Source organism: Strix uralensis, chromosome 20, assembly GCF_047716275.1.
Source record: "Strix uralensis isolate ZFMK-TIS-50842 chromosome 20, bStrUra1, whole genome shotgun sequence".
NCBI lineage: Eukaryota > Metazoa > Chordata > Aves > Strigiformes > Strigidae > Strix > Strix uralensis.
Window position 1 is genome coordinate 11,915,426 of NC_133991.1, and position 24,976 is coordinate 11,940,401.

General features: G+C 46.1%; 1 protein-coding gene across 8 annotated transcripts in view; it reads left to right on the forward strand.

The window, feature by feature from the left end:
• Positions 1-24,976, forward strand: part of AATF (apoptosis antagonizing transcription factor) — a 60,077-nt gene that overhangs the window by 31,831 nt on the left and 3,270 nt on the right. For 3 of the 8 annotated variants that reach the window (XR_012631703.1, XR_012631706.1, XR_012631702.1), the window contains exons 9-13: positions 2,311-2,378; positions 4,388-4,468; positions 7,711-7,782; positions 22,558-22,746; positions 24,332-24,760. Coding sequence is in view for 2 of the 8 variants with exons in the window: in XM_074890472.1 (XP_074746573.1) it covers positions 2,311-2,378; positions 4,388-4,468; positions 7,711-7,782; positions 22,558-22,621 (285 nt within the window). In the remaining 6 variants the exon portion in view is untranslated. Of the gene's footprint in view, positions 1-2,310; positions 2,379-4,387; positions 4,469-6,056; positions 6,147-7,710; positions 7,783-22,557; positions 23,693-24,331; positions 24,761-24,976 lie in introns of those variants that run through there. The other 5 variants (XR_012631705.1, XR_012631707.1, XR_012631704.1 and 2 more) reach the window with 4 other exon arrangements.

Genomic DNA, 24,976 nt, shown 5'->3' on the forward strand with positions numbered 1-24,976 from the left:
AGATCCCATTTCTGCTTAGCCTTAAGGGCAGCTGTTTACAGAGTGGCGGTGTTACATAGGTTTACTGTGTCGTATGTCTGTGTAACACTGGATTTGGATCTTGTATTTAGCTGCCAGAAGTGACTGTGATGAAGTGGGAGAGATAAACTGATAGATTGTGTGCCAGAAAGATGTTGGGAATCAATCAGATAAACAGGGCAGAGAAGTAGCTTGCTGTTTTCTAGTGATAATAAACCAGTGGCCTCTCCTCCTGGAATTTTTAAATGTAATTGCTGCAGTAATAATCTCCAAAAATAAGAAAATAGAAAAAAACCGTCATGGCAGGTTTTTAATTAAGCTTGAATTGCTCTTTTTATTGTAATATGATGTATGCCTTAAAGGAGAGGAGAGATGTGGACAGGTATAAACGTTATCTCTGTTGCTTGAGTGTCTCTTATTTGAAAATAAAAAAGGGTCATAAAATAACACCCATCTACCTTTATGGCATTTTTCTATTGTGGGGTGCATGCCTTTTCCCTCCCTCACTCCAGTAGTGTGCTTAAGTGATCAGAAACCGTGAGGGTCAGCGAGTTCCTCAGGTAGCACTGTGCCCGGGACAGCTTTTGGGGTGAGCTGCGCTCAGTGGGGCAGCGCCCGTGCCTGCGCAGCCATCTGAGGGCACGCTGCTCCGGGCACAGGGGTAGTCAAGAGCTAAGCTGAGCTCAGAAACGCTGCCGTCTCACTTGAGCTGATATTTCCTGGCTGCGGGGAGATGTGGAGCTTCTTTCTTGTCCTCTTGCCTTGTCTGGGCATGCTGTCTCGGGCCAGGGGGAAAACTACAGGCAGGACCATGGCTGCTCCCCAGGCCCTGCTTTCTGTGACTGTTACTGTACCTCGATTGACCATTGCAGTCCAGCTCTCCTACAAAACTACAGGGTGGAGGAAAAGCATCTTTCATCCTTCCCTCTCTGGCACCTTTGTGGAATTGCCTGGACTCTCTGGTTTCCAGGTGGGTCTCTTTTGGGTGCTTTCTGAGCTGTGGCAGTAACTTGATTAGTCAGGGAAATGTTGGCATCTAGAAAGCGGTCTGTTCCCCTCAATTTTGGAGGGTTTATTTCTGTTCTTTGTGTTAATGTGTTGGCTAATACCCAAGGCACAGCACGTACAATTTACAGTGAGTGGTGATAAACATATAGCATTGGTCAAGTATCCAAAAAGGCCATTCACAATATTCTTTGGCTGCAGGAAGCAAAAAGGACAAAACCCAACCCTCAGGACATGAAAAGAAATAGAGCAGCCTGCTTGAGCATTCCTGCTCTTGCTATAAACATTATTTTGCTGTGCTGTTCCTCAGAGCGAGCATTACTGCCCAGCAATGCTTGACTTCTGTTTGGTGAAGTGTTTCAGTTCCCTGCTGCCCTCCCCACTCGGAAGTGTGGGGCGAGACCTGTGGGGCAGAGGTCTTACTTCAGATCTGTCCGTGTTGCGTCTCTTGTCCATGGGAGTTGTGTACACAACAGCCTGGGAGTGTTCAGGCCTTTTTTATCCTTCCAAAATCCCGAGGAATGGTACCAGTCTCTGAAATACAAGCTGAGTTCTTCATTCTGCCCCTCTGGCTGAGAAATGACCATCTCGTGTCAGGCTCAGCTGCTCACAGCCCCCCAGGCTTGTCACCTCTTTACCCTCTCTGGGGTTGTACAGAGCTCTGGGCTCCTGGGACCCGCAGTTTCTGAACGATTGGTCCATCCGACAATCCCAGAGGGGGCTTTGCAGAGCCCCCAGGGATTCCAGTCCTTTGCTGTTGCTTAGACTTAAGATTATTAGTTTGCTTTGCCCATGCGAGGCTTCTTGTGCTTGGACCAGGGTGCTGCTAAACTGTGCCCCTCTGGCTCTGCGTATTTAGATTCTCTTCAAATGAATGGCATGATGCTACATGTCACCTAAATAAACCATGATGCATTAAAGGGAAGACTATACTACTAGATCCATCTGAAATTATATGCAGAAACTCTTTTTGGTGGCTGTCAGTGTTACGCTCATCACACATTTTACAGGGACCTTTTTGGAAGAGGAGGATGACCTACAGTTACTTAAAACTTTTAGCATAGCCATCAGTTTTTTCCCTTGGAAAACTCTTTTGTGCAGAGGAAATGTTAAAACCCTTGGTGCTTGGCTTGGGGTTTTCTAGGGAGCTTCAAGAAATGAGGCATGCAGGTTCCCTTGGGAGCTTGGCAGCTAATTTCTTAAGTCTTCTGAGAAACCTATGAGCCTGTTTGCATGAACATGTCTTTACTGTGCTTGTAAGTGGGATTGTTGTTGTCTTTCTTCTAGCTCCTTCGAGAACTTATAGAACGTAAAACCACTTCACTGGACCCCAATGACCAGGTGGCAATGGGAAGGTAAGTCAGAAGTTATCTGTAACATGGCTAGCTTCACCCCAGCACTGCATCCCAGTCCAGAAGTGCAAAACTACTTGTGGGCTTCCAGTCCAGCTCATTGTAGAGGGCAAAATTTTGAATGACTGCGGAGAAAGCATTTGGGTGTAAGAAATTGCATAACAAGTTATTAAAACAGTATGACATCAGTCAGGAAAGTCATCCTCTGTAACATACTCCTTAGTTATGGATCACACTGCCTGGCTCTGAGTTTGCCAGCTGTGGAGCTGTGCCGTGGTTTGTCTGCGATGCCCTAAAGATACTTCCCAGGTTTAAAAGGCTTGTTCCAGACTTGGGATATTTCTGTCTCTCAGTGGTTCAGGCAGCACAAGGGGAATCCATAGAGGGGTGTCTTGAGTGACCTAGTGAGGGGGAACTAGACAAAGTGACTGCCCGCTGCTGAAATTTGGCCTTTTCTCATTATGAGCTCTGATTTGTCGTTGTTTTAGAGCTGTCGTGAGATCAGTTAAAGCAATTCCTGTGTATGCTCTCTCCCTGCTGTAAGAAAAGATACTATATAATTAAAACAATATCAGGGAATGTTTTCTGCATGCAGAAGTAAAATATAATTCCATGCAGGGAAGCTCTTATTTCTCTGCTTATTTCTATAGTTAGAAAATAAAGAATCTTCCAAATACCACTTAATGAACAGTGTACATTTAAATGGCCATGGGCTATAATTTAGAAAAGTGTAAAAACAGAGGATGACTGAAAATGCTGGAGTTGGGCTCTCCACTGAAAAAGTGGGGTATGTGTATGGGGAGGGGGAGAAAATGTGTTAGGAAATTTTGTGATGGTGAAATAACTTTTGTCCATGTAAAATATTACCAAAATTTTAGTGCAATGTGTCAAATTTATTTTGTGTATATCTAGAATATTATGGAAAGCTATTCACTATAATTTAACATGATATAGACAAAATTACATTTAAGTGGTGATTACATTGTACATTTATCTGACTTTACAATAAAATAGATTACAGTAATTAAGATTATATTAAGATTGCTGTAATTGGATTTTGCTAGATTTTTTCCCCTGATGTCGAATTTTCATTGTATAAATCAGGTAAGATGACGCTCGTTTTTGTAAAAAAATATTTATAACTAGTAGAAGTTTTCCCAGCTGAAAACTTCTTTGACTTGATGAAGTTCTGTTTGAGGAGTCGAGCTCTCCCTTCTAAATACAGTTGGGATCAGACAGCACTTTCTGAAAGTGTTTATTGCTTTTCTTTCTTTTGTAGTTTTTTGTAGTTAATAGTTGGAGCGTTATATAGGACTTCTGCTAGATTTGCCAGGTTTAAGTCAGAGATGGTGGGGAGAAATACTTGTTTATAATTTTCAGTATACTTTGCAAAACTGAGGGAGGAAAGGAATTCATAGCATCTACTGCATCATGGTAATTCTGTCCATGAAGTTAGCATAACCTATCTCACTGAAAGAATCAGTTTAGGATGTGGCAGACCATCTGTTCTGTTATGGGCTTTCTATATGCAAAACAGAAGTCATTCTAGTAATCAAGGCTGAAAAAAGCAGTATCCGTAAAGACTTTTTTTTTCAGGTTTTAGCATTTATATTTTGTAAAGGTCTTATTTTTAATTCTGCAGATTCTTAAAAATACTCAGTAATCAAGAAGGAATGAAAAATGGAGCCAGGCTTGTGGCCTCCATGGGTTCCCCACAGGTAGAATGTTCAGTGAACAGCGACTGTCTCATCGGGGTCAGCAGGTCTGGTCCGTGTGTCCCCTTGTGGCTGGAGTCAGGAGAACTGCTTACGGTTTAAATGTCATGTCTGTGGAGTGAGGCAGTACCACGGGCATTTGAGGTTTCATACCTGTTTTCCTGAGGTTCTGATCTCCCTCACTTGTGTAAATGCAGTAGGTGGAAGGGCTGGGAAGGGCCTTAGACCCCAGTGTACCTAATGCTCATTTTTTCAGTGGCTCCAAAAGTTGTGTACCTGTTGTTTTCCATTCCTCAGGCAATGGCTGGCCATCCAGAAGTTACGAAGCAAAATAAAGAAGAAAGTGGACAGAAAAGCCAGTAAAGGAAGGAGAATCCGGTGGGTGACAGCTTCTGCAAGAAGCTCTGATTTTGCCAAATAAAGTCTTGACTGCGTGGGGTTGGCTCTGGGGTGCATTGGTAGGCTTATTCATGCCTTTTAGGGCAAGATGTCTTGCTCTGGGACATCCACTGGGGAATCTTAATGTTCTTTGAGCCTACTTTAGGGCTTGGTGGGGTGCAGCCTGTGAGCACTGCCCAGGTCAGTCTTGGCAAGAGTGTTCACTGGTCTCAGAAAATACTGGAGAGAGGTGTTCAAATGTCCCTAAGTGATTTGGGGCCGTAATTCCCAGTGAAAGCCAAAAAACAAGTCATCAATGTTGTGCAATGTATATTTAGCTGACTAAAACGTGGATAGCAGCTCGAGGGGAAGATGTGCAGAAGTGCCTCAGTGAGGCAGATGTCTATTTCCCACCGACTGCCAATTGGAGTTTGGTGCCTAATCTCTCTTTATTTTTCTAAGTCCCATCGCAGCTTTCTTTAGCTTCAAAGCATTTCACATCCTGACTCCTGGATCACTAGTTTGGGATGATCTCTTCCGTTGTGTTTCCAGTGGAAGAATATTCCACGTGGTAGGGTGGAAAGGGAAGCAGTCTGGAGAGCGTAGGGGTTTTTTTCCCCTTTGCAGAGCAGATATATTAGTCTCCCTGAGTTTAGCATGACTGCATGATTTGTAGTGGAGGAGGTGTTTGTGGCAGGGAGGCATGCTGAAAAGCTGCACTGCTTCCTGAAAAATCCGCAACATTAACCATCCTTTTGTGAGTAAACTATAAATCGTGAGTTTAGATGGCATCTGATAGAAAGTCAGTGGAGTCAGTCTGGGTCAGGCCTGGCATAGCAATTTTTAAGATAGATGTCATAAGATAATTTATTAAAAGAGGGAAGAGCTACTTTGTTGGCCTGAAAAGCCTATAATTATTGACTATCAATATTCTTTTCTGTCAGCATCACACATAATTGGATATATTCATGATTCAGTCAAAACTACTGACAACATCACACAACTGAGTCAGACTCGTAAACCTCCAGGAATAATGGGGAAGTCTCTCATTGTGTGCAATCTGTGCGCTTCAGCATTCCTGAGAGATCAGCTATCTCGCCAAGTCAATTGCCTCTTAGATCTTAGGTGCCTCTTTTTTTCTTCTTTAAATAAAAGTTGTACTGACCCTGCAGGGAAAATATCAATAAAGGAAAAAAGTGTCATTGTCTGTGTTTAGGATTAACATGCAGTTAAGCTCCAGCATCTTTTCAGAACAGTCCAATAGAGCCTAAATGGGCGTTTTTAAATAGTTGGTTCTTTCACTGAGAGACTCAGTGTCACCCCAAGCAGATCACTTATCCTCTGTTCTTTCTTTTCCTTCTCTAAAATTGAGGCAGTGGTGTATAGATTTGTTTTGAGATCCTGGAAAGCAAAGTATCACCTACTAAGTTTCATCTGTCTCCATAATTCTTCCTTTTTAGCAATCCTTTAGCAAACCTTCAATGTTAGAGCGTGTTTGCATGAAATGTGCTAGTTTATTGTAGGGTCTGAGGATCCTCAAGTGCTTTCAAAAGCAGTTGATCTTATGCTTGACGTGTTCCCTTCATAGACAGGGACATTGGGGCACTAAGAGGAGGAGTGAGCTCATCCTAAAACTCCATGGTCGAACCTGAGAAACCTGGTGCCTAGAACTCTGCTACCCTCGCTAGGACATACCTTTTCTTGAGGTAGATACGGAGGAGTGATGTGTGCACCCCTGTTTTTCATGTCAATGATTTCTGGTCCTGTACTGCATGGAATGCCTTTCTGTGAATGAAATGAAGTATTCTGCTAGACTGAGATTTTTTTTAAGTCCTGATTTAAAAAACGTGACAGTACTTAGTTCTGGACAAACAACTTGTGTCAGAGAATTTGTCAGAATTGCTAGGTCCCCTTGCCCTACACCAGGCTGTCCCTGTAGAAGCTTTGGTCTGTACGAATCCATCAGTTGTCTCACAAGTGAACTGTTCCATAGTCCAGCCTGTTGACCTGTTGTTTGTTGCAGTACTGGCCCTGCATGGCTATGTCTGTCAGCGTTAGACCAGGGCTGCTGCTTCCATTCCGAGTGACAAAGACTTGATTGTGCAGAGAAGCCCTTGTGTAAGGGTGAGCATGTGCTGTGCCTGAAGAGCCATTCTGAAATAGTCTTGTGAGCTACAAATCCCCTCGAGGGAATGTTCCTGCATAAGCAAACAAAAGGGAGTGCAGAGGTGACAGAGTGGAAAGGTGATTCTGGGCAAATGCTTGTGAATCCTTTTGCCTGCTATTTGTCAAGCTCTAAAAATAGCAGGAGCTTCGATAAAACATTTCAGACTTGGGTAGGCAGCATGGTAGTGTACACCAAAAGCCATTGGTTTGGAATCCCCTGCCCTTAGACACTAAGGTTTAAAACCACCTTTTCATTCAGAGTTTTTCTGTACTCTGTGAAATTTTATGTCAGGTTCTTGACTATAAATCATGAAATCTACTGCAAGTTCCTACCCCAGCATGGAAAGTGGGAAAGGCATCCTATACCTGGAGGTGCAGGACAGCTTGCAGAAATATTTTGGTGGATCAGAAGCTGAGACAGATGCAGCACTGTATCACCTTCGATGTGCCCCATCTCTTCTTTGCACGGGTCTTTTCCCTGTCTCCTTCTTTGCTTGTTTTTACATGCTCCATCTGTAAGTTATTCAGGGCAAGACTTTCCAACAAGGGTATGGCTAGCAGAGTGGGATTTTGATATCCTTTAGGGCCCGAGATACCACAGAGCAAGGAAAAAGTGATAGCAGATGGATGCTTGAGGTCTGATGCTCTGACGCTTCTGCTGCCTGCAGTGGGCTCTTTGGGCACAAATTCCAGAAGGTGATTAAGGTGCCAGCTGAATGGAAGGCTGAAAACGAGTTCTTGTATTTCTGTCTGACTTTTCAGGGTTGTCTGTCTGGAAGTCTGATCAGGTACTGGCACACAATGGATGCTGTATATCCTCTCTCTAGCTGTGATAGAACAGGATTTGCTTGTTATTCAGTTCATTGTATCATCTGATTATTCTTGTGTCCATGTTATAAGAAAGGAGGAGGAGGGAGGGGAGGGGGAATCGCCAGCTACAACTGGTGACTCATTAGGTATCAGCCACCAGGAAAGCCAGTGCTTTGCATTTCAGGGGCTGGTATGTGTCTATTCAAGCAGCAACGTTTCATTAATAGTTACTAATGTGCTGCCTGCTTATTTCCTGCACTATTCAGGTATCATGTCCATAGCAAGCTGGTGAGCTTCATGGCACCTATTGACCACTGTACAATGAATGATGATGCCAGGTGAGTAATAGATTAATTATGTTTCTCAAATGGCTTCATGACAGCATGATATTGACCTGTTCTTCAGTCTGTCGCCTCCTCCATTTCTTCTTATCAGTTAACCATTTGTCACTGGCATCATAGCCTGGGTGTCTTGGTCACATCTGTCCAGGCAGTCTGGCTGAGCTTTCGCTCTATAATTACTGTGACACCAAACAAGAAATTTTCATAAATCTCAGTACCTACGTTTTGATCCCTGCTTTAAAACATTTTGATTTTGAAATTGAGTTTTGTGGAATTATTTTGGAAATAGACAACTAAGTTATCTGGTGTCTTCAGGTATAATCGCAACTTACAAAGAACTTGTCTTTTAACGGAAATGGCGACTGTTCTAAATTCTGTTTAGTGTGCATTTTCTTAGATCAGTTAATATCTGGAATAGTTCAGTCGAGATTCACTCAAGACCTAAATGTTGCTTGTGTTTATGCCTATTTAAAGAGTGAAGAATTTTATTGGAAGACTATAATGTTTTAATGTGCTAATTAGTAAAGAAAATATCAATGAAGTTTTGTGCATAGTTACTAGCTAGTTTTTCTATATATACATGCATATTTCTCAGTATTACATTTTTAAACTAAATCTTGAAATGCTGAGCCTTTTGTGGGAAGGAGGTGGAATAATTTTTCCAGTGAATGGATGTAGAAGGCTTGAGAAACATCTTTCCCCTGGGTTGTGGAACATGTTTGTGCTTTGTGAGAGAGAGATGTCATTTGTCTGTTTGCGAAATGGAAACCAAACACCTGCTGTTCTTTAGACTGTTGCCTTTTGGGGTATTGCACAGACTTCTGGATGAGGGCTCTCTGGTAAGCTGGCACTAAGATGTTTTGTATCCATAATAGGACCTGTGCTGTTTCATCATGCATCTTTCTCATAGTTTCTTTACTCTTTTTTTCTTTTTTTCAAGTGAGAAAACTGCTCTGATTTCTGAATATTGCATAGATCCTCTCACCACAAAAATAAATGTGTTGCATGTGTAGGGTGAAAGCTATGCCCCCAGCTGTATAAGGTGGTCAGTTCTTCCACCCCACTACCTGGATCATAGGAAGAGAGGGACAGAAGTGTCTTGGGCACTGTGACATTAGACATACGCACTTTCATCTATTTAGCAAAGAAATCAAGTGTGTTTTTGTTTCTGATATGCAGGGCCTGAGCTAGCAGCTCTCTGTGCGTCCCAGCTGGCAAGTCCCTCCTCACCTGTATGGAATTGGTGTCTTTGCTGTTTTGGATAGCCCCAAATCAGACACGGGGCGAGACAGACATGCATTCCTAGTGGAGTTTTACCATCCTGTAGAAATGGTTCTGGGATGTGCTGCTTGTTCCCACATTTTTTTGTCTGAGGGTAATTAGCAGGTGGCATATGTGTGTACAGGAAGAACCAGTTCATACCATATTCATTAATAATGTGCATGATTCTCGTATTTCTCTATCTTAGTATTATGTCCAGTTGACTGGTTACTACTTATGCTTTGAGAATTCCAAATGAGGTTAGGGTGTCTGTCATTTTTTGCGTGTACCACCTACTGCACTGTCCTAAAGGTTAGGCAGGCATGCAGAGCCCTGCTCTGTCCCCAGAATGAAGGGAAGCTTAGCTTGCACGGGGTGTGTGTGAGGGAGAGGAAGGTGAAAAAAAAAATAGTGAGACTGATCCTAATAATTTCGGAGTTACACTGTATTTGCTGTCCCCAGAGGTGACATTGCCTCCTCCTTCGCAGTCCACCGCACTCACTTGTGTTCCAGAAGTTGCGTAGAAAATACATTCCATAAGCCAAAATCCTCCAGCAAGTCAATGCAAACGTGAAGCGCATCGGAACAGCTGGGACGGTGGAGTCGTTCTGCACAACAGCCTTCCTGGGCCTCAGCTACACTTCATCTGGCTGCCATCTTCATAACCCTTATTCCCCTCGCTTCTCGGGAGGCACCTTGAATCCACCACAAGCTGCACAGGGTCTGGCTGACCCTCAGAAGCCGTTCCAGCTAATAGGATGCCATCTACGTTACGCTGTGTCGACATAGTTATCATTGTGGTAGGGACAGAGTGTTTGACATTTGGTTTCCTGAAAATGTCTCCTGGGGGTTTTCTCCACATTGAGCGGGTTATTACATCGCTTGCATGTTTTACTGATTCTTTGGTGGCAGCAGTGTGGCAGCAGCTGCTGCTGCTTATTGTCTGACTGCAGGAACTTATTTCTTACATTAAGTTTATTAGTCACTTTGGAGGCCCGCCATACTTCCTGTTAATGGCATTTTAGTCACTCATCTCCTGATGATGGTTTAGCCATCTAGAGTGAGACTGTCAGTTGATGTGTCCGCACACCAGCGAGTGTGCCCCAGGGTCATACCCTGTGGGCAGCTGTGTCCTGTTCTGCCGAGATCAGGCTTTCAGGCAAACCCTGGACATGGATGGGACAACGCCTGGGCAGGTTCTGGTCCTAGTTCTGCTGGTGGCTTTGTGGATGACCTTGAACGGATCGCTCTGTGTTTCTGAGACTGATTCCCCTTCTGTGCAGCAGAGGTCTGCTGTTGAGAAGTGCCTGTATAAAACAGTGGTTTACTAATACTAGTAGTATTATTTCACTTTTTAACATGCATAGGAAGGCTTTTGTTTCAGACAAGAGACAGATACACAAATAGAAGCCTAAGCTTTCCTCACTGTTAGCCAAAATGCCCGCTGGTTACCTGTAACACAGAGTATGCCTTACCTCTGCCTGCTGGAGGCATTACAGTCTTCCTTAAGCAGTTTCTCTGCAGTTTCCTCCCCACACAATGTGCTTTGGCATTGTTTAGTCCTAATGTTGAGCTTAAATTTCCCTCTGCTGTAATTTAAGTTTGTTATATCTTGTCCTCTTCAATGTGGGCTCTAAGAACAGATTCTTGTCTCTGTTTTGCAGCAGCCCTTCCACATTTGGGTGGGCATTTTTGCTTTGCACACTGAAAACCTGGGCCTCATTCAGCTTAGCTTGCTTCCTTTCCTCCCTAGTTTACACCATTTATGTTTGCATCCAGACATAAAATATATTCAAAATACTGGAGTGGCCAGTGTCTGAAAACTAGGTCTCTACAGGTGTTTTGGTTCAGCTCTCCCAAAATGAAGATATCTGCTGCTATCAGTCATTTTCTTGAAAATCATAGCCACTCTCTAGAGGTCCCTTCACATCCCTGTTTAAAATGTCCCCGCACTTGCCATGGGCCATAATACCTCTCTAGCAGCACACAGCCGTACCGGACAAGGCAGGAAGAATGCAACATCTGCTTTAAACTGCAGGTGAATTAAATAGAAAGGACCAGGGCTGTACGCATGAGAGGGAAGCAGTAATGATAACAGCTTTCCTTTGTGACAGAAGAAGGTAATTTTATTGTTTGCAAGTGTGAATTACTAGATTGAAAATGCAAGTATACACTTCACAGTGATGTGATCATGCTCTGAGCCATTTTTTTTTCTGGTCAGGCACTTAAAAGGCATGACCCCAAAATAAATACACATCTGAACAACGGGGCGCTCTGCGTTGTAGAGTGAGAAATTTTAAAGTGTCAGTGAGCTGTATATAAAAAAGGGTTGTAGGAGCAGAGCTGGCAGAACATTCCCCTTAAGTTCTACCAGTGGCTACAGTGGCAGGTAGCTACCTGGAGAATGCCAGTAAATAAATATGTACATGCAGATGGGGAGGGGCAGAATCTTGGGGGGGTGGCGTAGAGCCTGGGGGGTGCAAGTGGTGTAGTTCTGGGTCTTCCTTGGCTGTGCCAAGTCTTCACTCCCCATGATGAACTCCCCTTTGTCACTGGGGCAAAAGCAGAGGGGAGTTGTCTGTGACTGTTTTCTTGCTTTGCTTGCTGTAAGTGCTTTTGAAGGCATGAGTCTGTGTAGCACTGTAATACCTCGCTGTTTTCTTTTTGTATTTATTTTTAAATGTATATTTAAATAGCTAATGCAGCCTAGGAATACATCTGGGGCCTGATTGTGCTGTACATTTAAGCCATTTTACACTACTCTGGCTGTGCAGAGAGACCTTAAAATAGTGCAAGGAACTGCCAGCACTCACCTGAAGGGCCGGGTGTGGTGGTGTCCTGGCTGGGGGATGCCCAGGACTTCTGGGGATCTGGCACGCCAAGTTTATCTCTTGCCACTGCCGCTGCCTGGGGAAACAAAGAGCAAACGCGTGTGAGGAGAAACAGCCTGCGCGCTGCATGGAGAAGGGGATGAACAGTCACTCCAGAATTGTTTTACAGCCTGAATTTGAGAAAAGAAGCATACAAGTATAACTGCCTTTGTCAACATCACTGCCACTTTCTTTCTTATTCTTGCTGCTGGTTGGAATAATAGCATTCGTGCAGGCAATTAATCTTCCACTTGCCAGTTTTTCATGCACCCTACGCATGGGCATGGCTGTTTAACCTTGTGCTCACATATATTATGCTGTAATGTGTGGGCCACTGGTGGCCTCAAGCCCTCCTCTATTTTAACCCCTCTTTGGTAGTATTTTAAAACATACACTGGAAAGTGATTTTTATGGTTATCTTGGGGTATATGTTTATAGACTTAAATACATTTATTGTACTCTTGGGCCAAGGTTTTTCTAATCGGTCCAAGGTCATTGCTATGTAAATGGGCCTGCCCTAAGACAAGGAACCTGAAGGCAAAAGCTTGAATGTGAGTGTGCTGTGGTGGTTGTCCAGAGGAGAGGATAGCTGTCGTGGGCAGGAATTACTCAGAATTAGAACGGGGTTGATCTCTCTGGTTGTAATTTCTCCTGGGTTTGAGGGTGGCATCACGTGGGTGCCAATTCTTGGACTTTCCTTGAAATACGCTTGTCCCATCTTCATGACCTAGGGTACTTCGCTGATCCCAAAGTAAGTAGTGTAATCTTTAATATAATAATCCTGCAGTGCCGCCATGTGCAACAGAGTTGAGAGGATGCCAGTCTTCTCTGGTTTACACTTTGGGAAATGAGGCGCAGAGAAACGATAGCCTGTATCTCCACAGGCATTTGGGCCCAGATATCCGTGAGTCAGGAGCCTCAGTGACCTGCCAGAGGGGACACAGCAGGTTTGGGCAAGAGCTGTAAAGCCAGCTCTGCCGTGCAGACGCCTTCAGCTGGCCTAGCTCCGAACAGCCCCGTGTTTTTAGGAGATCAGACATCTGTGCACTTGCAGCAAACTCCGTGCTAGGTAGGTGTTTTTCTGCATGGGCACACTGAGGCCGGGGGTTCCCACTGAAGGCCTGCAGGCCCATAGACAAGTGAGCGGTGCCGTAGCTGCAGGAGTGGATCCTATAGACAGCCTAGTCGTGGCAAGGTCAGGTAAAGTCTGTGTTCCTGGGAAGAGCTGCATGTGGATTTGGGGTTTGTTCTCTCTGTCAGCTTTGATATGTAGATCTTTCTGCACTGTGTGTGTGTGTGTGTGTGTGTGTAACAGAGACTAAACACAGACACTTTAAAAAAAACCAAAGGTATCGTATCAAATTACTGCTAAGTTCGATGAACATCATTATTTCACCTCTGGAGGACAGTGACTTGCAGGAGAGACATTCTTTAAGGACACAGATGTTTGATCCAAACACCTTTATCTCCCAAGACGTCTCAGGTTATTCTGACAGGTAAAACAAGATTGTGCAAATATGCAACAATGATCTAATCAGCTGGAACAACAGCAATATTTTAACTGGCGCTACCTTTTAACAGCATCATTAAGGGCTCTCATTACTCTTTTATTAGAGGCTCACTCTATTTCTTATCAGATTACAGAATGAACATAACTCATGGCACTGATTTGATCTCTTGTTAAAGAGGATTACAGCTTTGCATTAACTTGGATTGACACGGTTTATAATTTGCTGTTGATACACACGCTGGCGATGTCACATGTTTGACCCCCTCCCCACAGCACCGCTGAGGAAAAGGACACCCATACATCATCATTAAAGATGGCACCCAGCGCAGAAATGGGAGGCAAAAGGAGGCTTTCCCGCAGTAAAGTCAGGCAGGACAAAAGAGACGTGTTCTCAAGTGCAAGCTGAAATTCTAAACAGGCATTTCTAACTGGGTGAAGATGCGGAAGAATGTATCAGCTTTTAGGTATTTTTACCTTGAGATACGGACCTTCATTACGGAGGAGGACTTTGCATCCGTTGTGAGCCAAATTAGAGGGAAGAAGATGGCCGTAATGGGACTGTGTCAAACCATGCAGTTCCACCACAGCGTGAGGTTGCGTGAGGTGGTTGGGTTGTTTTTTTTTAGCATATGGTCAAGTTCCAGCACACCGTGCTCTAGCATAGATGCGTGTATATACGTACATACATAAATATACAGTCTCTCCACACCTGTGGTGGTACCTTTGTGTTTGATTTTAGAAGTGCAGACTCACGAGGCAGCAGAACAGGGCTCAGGGCAGGAATCACTGCCTGAAATCCCATGGCCAAGTGCAAGAAATTAAGCCCATGACTCCACAGTCCTGTTGGCCTCAGGTCATGCTTGGTAGAAGAGCATCCAGCCCATTCTTGTTCTTGCACGAGCAGACCAGTGCCTGCTGGGAACCTGAATTAAGACACAGATTATCCAGCTGCCAGTGAGGTTTGGGTTAGAGCATTGCCCTTGGATTCAGCCAGGACGTTGTGTATTTTCCCAATCAGCATTCTCACTCTTGGACTTAGTGCAGTTGCTTTGTCACAGTGTGTCTTGCTGCAAGCAGAGGGGGGTACATAGTAGGAAATCCTGGTATTAAAAGATTAATTGACTTATAGGACATAAGAGTTTAATATTAAAAAAAAAAAAAAAAAAAAAGGTTGGTGAGATACCAGCCTTTAACTTAGCTCACTTTGTACTTTGGGTATTAAAACACCATGAGACTAGATTAATGGAGGAATTTGGGCTGTTTGATTGTCAATCCAGTACATTCATGACGACAGAAGTCCCTGAGAGGAAGCAAAGCCTTCCTGAACCAGCGGCTTCTGTGCTGCGTGACACAAACCTTGGGTGAGGAGAATTATTCTAAGTTTATATAGACACAGACTGGAAGAAAGGTTGTCCTGCCATGTATTGGCTTTGTTTTGGGAAACAAAGGGAGCAGCGCTAACGTGGAGGGCAATCTCTGGGAGCGTGCAGTGCTCTGACATTTTAGGGGAAGCTGGTGTTTCTGGCATGAGGCTGTGGGTGGGAGAGCAGGCTGCCTACCTGGGCTCTGGGAGAGCCCCCCCCATGGCACGGACCCACTCTGGTCTCTTGGGGGAGATGTGTGGGCTCTCCTGGGGAGGTGGTGTGTGCCCAACTGCACACCCTGAGCTGGCTCGCACAGGGGAGACCTGGGCTCTGCTGGGAGCCAAGAAAAAAGCACGTCTTGTCCTGTGAAACTAAACCTGCTTGTCTTGGCTGATGGTCCTGAGGCACCGTGGCTTCAGTATCATTCTGCCCTTTGTGTATCATTTTGTTTGGTGGATTTTATCCCCTTAACCTTTGACTTAGCCTTAGAAGTCAACTCATGTAGGTGCAGTTAAGTATCCCATATCGCTTTTAACTGTAGTTGTTAGAAGGGTTGGTATTTGAACAAGGAGTTTTTGTATGTTTTGAAGCTGGCAGTAGTGAAGTGGTGTACGTGACCCCGGTTAGTGCCGATGGGCTGAAATCATCGTGTTCCAACATGTGATGTTTGACATCCCTAGTAAGAAGACAGACGCCTCTGTTATGGAAATTTCCTTTTTAAAGGGAAAAAAAATAACCTGTTAAGAGCTGCAAGATGATTTGTCGTCCTTCCTTTGTGAGACAATTTGTCTTCTCCTGCATCAAATCTGTTATAAAACAGGCAAGCTGTGAAAGAGGGAAATCATCCTAGGAATATGGGATGTTAAGGTACACAAAGAATGGTCCCCTCCGTGCGCCTGTGTGCGTGTCTGCACAGGGCACTTCACATGCAGCATGACAGTGGCTGCTCTGCTCAAATACCCATCTAAAAACAGAGACTGAGAAAGCAACGTTTTATGAATTTCATGGGGAAATTAAAGCTGCAGGAAAGCATGCCAGTGGAGCAAGCTGGGGGTTTCTGAACCTCCCTGTGTTTTGCTACTTCTCCCGACACTTGTCCACATCTTTTATGCTTTGTGCTGTAAAAGCTCATACGAAAATGTGAATGCTATTCAAAATCAGGGTGAGAGAGGTTGCACCTCTGGTCCCGTTAATGCTGTCGTGAGCTCAAGGCTGGCGAGCAGGCAGATGTGTGCTGGTGTAAGGGGGAGATAGTCAGAATTGGTGACAGAGGTGGCAGTTCTGAGCCCGGGGTCTGGTTGAGTTTGGGGGACGATACCTTGAGCAGCAGCAGCCCTTCCACCTCTCTGCTGTACTCCCACTCCCCACCCCATCCCCAGATCCGGCCTCACAAAATCCACAGAGTCCCTTTGTTTAGGGCAAGAACCAGCTTTCTGAAATATTTATAAATCCTGTGTCTGGTCTCATGAGACAAACCAGAGGTCACATGTCACCTTTCATAATTTAAAGCCGTGGGGCTAAAAGCATTTGCACAGACTTGAAGGACCCAATCCTGACCTGCCTGAGCGAGAGGGAATTGCAGCAGACCTTTCTGAATCTCCTTCAAGCGCCGGGCACGGTGATGAGAGCCGTCTGGCTCTGTAATTTATAGCCGGAGTTGCGCGCTCGGGTTTTGGGCCGCGGCGGGGAAGCGAGTGAGAGAGTGCCATCTCGTGGGGCTGCCTCCCTCCCAGCACCGCGCTCCCGCACCGCACCGCGCACCGGACGGACACCCAGCGCAGGTGGCTTCGTTCTGCGTGGACGGTGGCCGCTGCTCCGTTTGCTCCGCGCCATCGCCCGTAGCCTGGGTTTGTCGCTGCGGCAGTGCCGGAGTGGGGAACGCGGGGAGGAAGGTGTGTGAGTACAGAGCCAAATCCCACACCCCACGTGCTGATTTAGGGTAAAGCCTTTGACTAGAAATAGCAAAATAAAGGGGTTCAACTTGTTTTATCTTCCTGGGTACCTGCTCTTCTTGCTTGGCACCTCACATTCTGAATTTCACACTGTTCAACAAAAGATTTCTTAGGATACAGACAGAAAGTTTTCCAAGAAAATGACCAGCCATCTGTTCCACAACCAGCTTCAGTCTTCATCAGGAGGCATGTGTTTGTCATCCTCCCTTTCTTCATGGGTGTTCATGTTCTGTCTTTTGCCAGTTTTTGTGAATTAAAAATTCATTGTTCCCAATGGAAGATGTCAGTAGGAATGGGATAGGTATAGTTATTTCAGTACTGCTTGTGGCATGTTCTAAATTTTTATTTTATTTTTTTGGCCTGGAAGAAGACAAGTAAAAGGTACATGAGAAAAAGTAGAGAAATTTGTTGGAGGGTATTTTTACTAAAACAGCACAGCAGTGACACATGCAGTATTGCTATATTAGTCACACTCTGAAAAAAAAACCACCAGAAACTGAGTTTTCCCCTTAATATTGTTCTTCTACTGGTTTACGGAACTATATTTAAAAACAAGAAGTAACATGACTATAATTCCACTAAATAGTACAGCATTAGCTGTTCTCCCCTCCCATCTGCAGGTATGTGTTTGTTTTCCCCTTTGTATATTTGATGGAGTAGTGCTACTGCAGATGGGCAAAGGAGATTCCTGGGGAACTGTTAACAGTTTTTATGATTTATATTTTGATGATTCATATATTCATCAACTCTGCTATTGCTATTATTATTCACCCAGGGCACTCCTGCCCTCTGTGTGTGTGTTTCCCTGCTCTCTTGTTGCAAGGATTTTGCCTATAAAATGTGTGTAGCAGCAATACCTGGGATTTGGATGGTGGTAAAGGCCACTGGTCAATGAGCACACAGAGCTCACTGTCTGCAGCAGCTGTTGCTTTTATTTAATTTTTTAAAATAACATTGTTGACATAAAATCAGCCCTTTGGGTGGTGGGAAGCGGATCGGTGTTTCCACAGTGCTGTGGAGTGGGGGCTGCGCGCGGGGCTGGGGTCGAGCCGGGCCTTGGCACCCCTTCTGCCCGTGCCAAGGGCCACGCGCGCCTTCAGCTGCGAAGGGGAGGACAGTGGAGCTGCTGCCTGGGGGCTCACACGGGAACGGCCTCCCCAGGGGCTGCAGCCTGCCCACCTCGCTCCCCCCGCACCACCGGCAGCCACACCCACAGATTGCACTGAAAAGGGGATTCTTCTAATAGCGTGGAGGCACGGGGAGCAGAATAAAACACCTCCCTCACATATACCTTTTGTCTCGGGCTGCTGGTGCGTGGAAAGAAAGGGCTGTGCAAACTTTCTGGGTGCCTGTGGAGCGGGCCCCGGCGTCGGGAAGCCTGGGCACAGCACGCCCGGTGTGTCGAGCACCTGCGCCGGACGCTGCCTTTGGAGTCCGCTCAGAAGAAATGCATAAATAATTAAGCCAGGGTACTTACACACACATGTTTTATGGCAAATGGCTGTGTGGTTCGTGATCATTTTTTCCAGAAACAGGTTTTATGATAATATAGTAAAAATATTAAATTAGAAAATGCCTCACTAAGGGTGATAAAACCTTACTACAGTGGAAATAGGTAATTATCCCCTCTACAGCCTAAATGACAGTTTAAAAGAAATAAAAATGTTAGTGCTCATTACTTGCTTTTGTAGGTTGCAATAAAGGGTAAGTTAAATTTTAATTCAAGGAAGACCCCTGTATCGACCTGCTTCTTCCACACTCTCCACCTGAGGTGTAAGTGCTGTTAATTACTCACATAGGTTATTCCTCAGCACATTGCGAAGACCAGCACCTCTTTGTGCTAAAGTCACCTTTCCTTCTTCTGGAGGTAGCAGACTTGCAGCAGGGTGGGTTGTTTCAACTCAGTGGCTCAAGTCTGATGTTTAATATATGTGGGTGGAGGAGAGAAGTTTTATATTTTTTAACCAAAATCCAAGTTTATTATGCATAGCCTTAAGGGGGCTGAAAGTATTAAAATCCACACTTACCCTGGTGAATTGAAACACAGACAAGGTTAAACCTGGAGGATTGATGAGTTTTACTCTCTGCATGGTTAAATCCTGCTGAGGGGAGATGCTGTAGAAGAAAGGTAGCCTAGATGATGAGGAGAGGAAAAAAAAAGGTTGGGTTATTTGTTATTTTTTTCCAGGGTGAAATATGTGTTCTGTTTCAGGGGTGGTGGGGTTACCTGATTTCCCTCCTTCTCCTGTCACCCTCCGCCAGGATGTCTGCCCATGCTGTGTTATTATCCAAACAGCTCCACTGGAATTTTTACTTCAGCAGAGGTTGTTGGTGTCGTGCCTGGAGGATGGGGGCTGGGGGGAGTGCTGGGCTTGCACCCATGAAACCTGGGGCGCGAATGTCGGAGTCTGTCAGTGCTGGCAATGTTTCTCTGCCGGCGAAGACAAATTCTTGCCGAAGTCTCCCTCGGCCCTGCTTGCTTGAAAAATGACTGTTTATTTAAAATCTGTAGGATTGGAGGAAAATTCAGCATTGATCCCTGAACTCTTGTACCCATCAGAAAATGATCAAAAAACAAAAATGAAGACAAAAGCCTGCGGAGGCTGGTTCTTCACCAGTGGGAAAAGGCCAAGGCGGGCTGCAGAGAAACATTACATTTGGCTTTTGCCTGCTCACCGGGAAAAGACAGAAACTTGCTGTCTTGGGCTAGTTTCTGTGGAGTTCCCCAGAACATGCACATTGTGTTTGAACTTCCTTAAGTTACTGAGGACTGTAAAAAAATGAACAAATGTATAAAAGGAAGAGGGCATATGTAGAGAAACTGCAGAGGGGAGCCCCTCTGTGCAGTGGAGGTGATGTTTGGGAGCAAAGTCCCCTTCGAATTTTGAAAAAGGCCTTTGAGGTGTGTTTGGCAAGCAGTTGGAGCCGGAAGGTTTGAAGCCTGTTACCTGGGAGTGAGGCTTGTGGACAAAATAAAAGCAGTTTCTGTTGCTCGCTGGCCCCGGCGTGTGGAAGAGGAGGGGGAGAAGACCTGTGTGCAGTTTGCTGCAAGCGTGGCCAGGCTGAACGGGTCTGCCTGGGAGCGAATCCGTGCCCCTGGCAGTGCTAACACAGGCTCCGGAAGAGGATTTCTTCAGCCCAAGTGACTCAGTGGCCGGAGGAGAGCGTGGGTTTATAGCTGGGACAGAGAACATCCCCGCAGCGCGGAGTTCACGTCGGTGGAGGGCAGCGGAGCCATCTGCAGTGGGAGCGCTGGGTCCTCCCAGGGAGCAGCCGTGTCCACAGCGCCACGTGATGGATCAGGACTGAGGTCTGAGATGGTGTTTAGGTCGGCTGTGCAAAGTCTGGGGGGAGCCTACAGAGTGCAGGAGACGTGTGGAGATGTTGTTCCTCAGCAAAGCGCAAAGGGATGGGAGTGAGTCCGTGTGTGAGAGCCGGGTGTTATTTAAGAGCCGAGAATCGAACTTGGCTGGTTAGTGCCTGTGCCCAGCACGTGCATTAAAACAAACAGACGGCAGGAGCTGCACAGACAAGAGGCTTCAAGCCCCGAGCCAGGGAACAGCAGCAGCATCCCTACAGTGGACAGGAAAATGGAAACAATCCCGAGAAGAGGAGGTGTGAGAGCCTGCTGCTGGCTGCCAGGAGGGTGCTGCTGTGCAGGGACGCTTTCCTCTGGCCTGAGAGCGAGCAGGCAGGCTGGAAACCAGCAAAGTGGGTGCCTTTGGTATTGTCATTTATCTCCGTAGATTGTTTTTCTCGGTGCAATTAAGTTTATTTAAAACGATGCCTGACCAGAGCGAGGGGAGAAAGAATGGCATCGGTGGTGTTTTGTTCAAAGTACCCACACTGCTCAGCCTCCTGACAGGAGCAAAGCGCAGGTATTGCCCACCTGAGTGTGAAATGATCTTCTATCAGCACCACTTTCAGCATTTCCCTCTCTGCTCCCGACGCATGAACCCTGCTGCGGACGGGAACCGCTGCGCGCTGCCCGGGAATTTCATCGGGATTGCGGCACCCGTGGCAGCGTTGGCTCAGTGTAATGACGGGGTCTGAGCGGGGCTGGAGGGCTGCGATCATCAGAGGACTAAATAGCGTCGCTCTGCGTTTTCCTTCTGATCATTCAACGGAGCCATGAAGTCGCAATGTCCTTGTTGGCAGTAGTGCCTCCTGCCGCCTGATTTCTCAGTTGAAACAGCAAAAGTGAGTTGCATTTATTGGTTAATAGGAAAGATGGAAAACGTTACAGCTTGCATAAGGCATTCCTCTCCCTCCTCCTCTTTTTTCTTTCAAGCCTCAAAGTTTTCAGCTTTTCAAGTATCAGTTCTGTTTTCCAGAAGTGTTTTGATTTTGCGTTTGTGTTAAACTTGCCAAAACCTTTGCGCACGCTCCTGATTTAACACAGAAACTCCAGTTGTGGTTTCACAGTCTCGGCTGAGCTTTGCACACAAAACACGGCGTCGACCATTTTGTTGGGTAAGGAGCCGCGTCCCTCACCACAGACTCATTTTCTGAGGGTAGAGCGGCTGATTGGTTAATTAGCTTCTAAATGAAAATTAATTTAAGAGATGTGGCCCTGTGAATCAGAATGGCTTCTTGTCTCAGTGGCCGTGCAGGTCTGTCCATCCTCCCGCGTTGCTGGAACGGATACTTTGTTCCTTGTCTTCCTGGGATTAATGGCTGGTGTTTTTCTGCCATCGCTGTTCAAAACTTAGAAGTTCCTTCTTTCGCGAGGCTGACAGGTAACTTTCTCCAGTGGAAGTGTCTGCAGGAAGCAGACAGCTCTCAAACCCATTGCCATCTTTTATTGATCTGTGAAGGAGCAAGGCATCAAAGCAGTCCCGAGCGAGAGTGGTCCTTGTGGGCTTCATTGAGGAGCCATCCAAAATCAGGGTGTACCTGTCAGGTCTGAACCTCGTCCTTCGAAGCCATGTTTGACTCATTCTTGACCAGTGGAGAAGTCTCTTTTCTCTGCCCATCCTGGCAGGTTTCCTGGCCTGGCTTCTGCAGCAGCTGCCCTAACAAAGCATCGAGACACAGGCCCACGGCAGTGGGATGGTTTGGTTACTGCTCTGATGACCCTGGTTAGCGCCTGTCCAACGGGTAACCAACACCCCGCTCTGTGTGGGCCATTCTCTTACAACATAGAAAATGCATATGTAAAATATAAGGCTCTCCTGATGCTTTTTCCTTGATTTCCAGAAATGCGTGACTTACAAAAATGCTCTCTCCTTTTCCCCCATCTCTCTTCTCAGGTTACTTTGGTTCTAAAATTAAAGATAAGTAACACCAGCCCACTTTTTTTTTTTTTTTTTTTTTTTAAAGGGAAGCTTGCTCCTGTTATCAGAATTGCTGCATATGTGATATTAATTGGAATCTTGTTGCTGGGTCATTTTCCTTGTTTTTCAAGTACCGTCAAGTCCAAGAAAATGTATGAAAACTAAATTATAGTCCCACGTAGACCGTCTTGATTGAATCCTCCTTCTGGCTCTGTGGTCTCATACATCCTATTAAAATATTCAATCTTGTTTTCTTACTTGAAGAGCCTGTCTGTAAAGGGCAAACTTACAGAAAACCTCATTCTCTAGAGATATGGTATCCAGCCACACTGAACTATTTACATATTTCTGTACTGCGTGTGATTGGTCTTATGCAAGTTCTCCCCTTTGCCTGTATTTATTAATAAGGATTGTCGAATGCATTTTTAATTATACAAGGCCTTTTCATTTTAAGGAGCGGATGGTTTTGCTGGCAGCCTCTTGCTTCCGTTTTGACCTTGAAAAGTAACTTTTCCCCCTCCTCCTTCCTCTTTTCCTCAGGACGGAGCTTTATCGTTCGCTGTTTGGAAAAATCACGAGTCCTGACGAACTGGAGCAGAATTAGCAGCTGGTCTTCGTGCCAGGATTGACCCCACTGGCCGCTCCGCATCGCACGTCCCCGGCCTGGCCAGCGCCCGAGCAGCACCGTCTCGTGGCATCTCCTCTGCCCGGGAGCACCCTCCAGCTCTGGTTCGTTCCTAAAAAACCTCACATCAAATACGGTTACTGCTAAACCACATGGGCTTGGAAAGAAGAGTCGGGGGTAGACACGTAGCTTGGCTAAACACCCTCCTCTCTAGCTTGAAAATGAACTCTGCTTCCTCCCAAAGACAATCCGTTTTTAACTATTCTCTTTAAATTCCTGACCTTGATTTTGCAATCTGCTCAGCACGGGCGGAGTGTTGTGCCGGGGGGGGGAACTCACGCGAGTCAGACCAGCAGGGACTACGGGTCACCCACGTTTGTGTTAAATCCTTAGAGGTTTTTATTTGAGGGAGTGGGGGGGTGTTTAAGCGTGCTGTTCTGGTCGTTGGCTGCATATCTGGAATGTGTGACTTTATTTTTCACTGAGTCAAGAGGATTTAAATGTCATTTACATAATTAACATGGCCTTAAAACAGAGAAAAGGTGCTCTCCCTCGCAGCCAGCCAGGGCTTCCAGGTCACTCTCCCGTTTCTGAATGACTGTTCGCTGCGCACAGGGACATTTGCTGACTGGTGATGAGCACAACATGGGGCTACATCTGGGGATATTTCTGCAATTAGAACATATTGGTGAATTTTTCAGTCCAGCATTGATCCTGTACACTTAATTATTTCTGCTGATCGTGACTCTGAGCCATCCTGTCTTCACCATCACCATGGCACACTGTTGCAGGATGCCAGCAGGAATGTAAAACCGGCCGGAGGAGATGACTCACTTGAAGGGTTTTGTGGGGTTTTTATATCCAAAGGTCAGAAGCCGGAAATTAAATCCCCATAAGGGGAATTTGTTAGCCTGCTGTGATCAATCTGAAATGGAGGTTATCTTGCGTAAATAATATGTGCATATATTCGTGTGTAAGATGGCCATTGCTTGTGACCACATGAACTGCACTGTCTTTGTTTTGCGCCAGCTAATTAAAATGCTTTCTGAACTGATTGCCCAAGTTTGATCGGTGCAGGAAAGGCACCAGCAGCCACGGCCTCGCTCAGCCCCGCCAGCAGAGTGATATTTATCCGGCATCTTCCGCGTCGCTTTGCAGAGGCTGCGCTGGCAGCAAACGGCCAAAATGTGGGGGGGGTTTAGAGGCGGCGGGGCAGGCTGGAAGGAGCGGGAGCTCAGCCCCGGCCGTCGCTGGGCTGCCAGGGCCCTGGGCACGCTCAGACTCGGCACAGTGGGCGCTGGTGGGATGAGACCCTCACCCCACGAGGTCCCACTGGTGGCGTGGGGGAGCTTCTGCCGTGTCCCCATGGTGCTGGGGGGCTGAGCCCCTGCCTGGGCTTCCGACAGGCGTGGGGCGGCTGCCAGCGGGCGGCGGGGGCTGCGCTCGTGACACCCAGCACACGTTGCCGTGACATAAGGGCTGGCAGTAGGATTTATGTTTCTGTTCACCAACTGAAAAGCCCCATTTCTGAACTTCATAGCAAGATGAGGTTCTTTTGGATTTTTCCTTGCCTAAGTTAGAGCCGACCAGCTTTTGAGTGGGCAACTAAATCAACTGGCTTTTGAGTGGGTAACTAACTTTATAAATTATTTTTTCTTATTAAGCTTAAATAAAAATACCATTTCTAAGTCTGTAACAGGTTAGAGCGATGGAGGGAAGCCTGTGCTGCCCCGGCAGACAAGGCCCAGTGTGCAGGAGCTGCCGATCCCACCCTGCATCTCCTCGCAGCGCTGACCCTGCTCCCTCTGCTCCGACCGTGTTGCTCCCCGGGTCCTGCATCCACTTGAAACGGGAGGTGTTGCAACACAATTCTGTATTTATTTTTTTTTCCCCTTAGACTTTCTCTATAGCTGCATTGTTGCACTCCACTGTGTCCCTGGAGCTGTCTGCAGAGCTGATATTAATTAATCATTTTTGCACCTCATCATTACAGATTGAAGTCTCCCTTCTAGTCACCTGCTTCCAGTAAATACCCCAATACCTTCAGTGCTGCGTGGAGCAGAGCCCACCACAGCCCGGGGGAACCGGCTCGGCTGCAGACACTTGGCTTGAGCAGCGGTTGGTTTGTGAAATCCTGGGTTTAAAAGCAGAAAAAAAAAATCGCACCTGTGTACAAACACAGTTCTGGCTGAATTCTGCCTCCCCCACACACGTAGCCTGGCGTCAGCCCCGTGCGAGTGATGTGAGGGGCCAGTTCCCAGTCACAGACCCAGTTCCTCTGGGCGAGGGGACAGCGTGTTACCCCACGTGTCTTTTGTGACTTTTTTTTTTTTC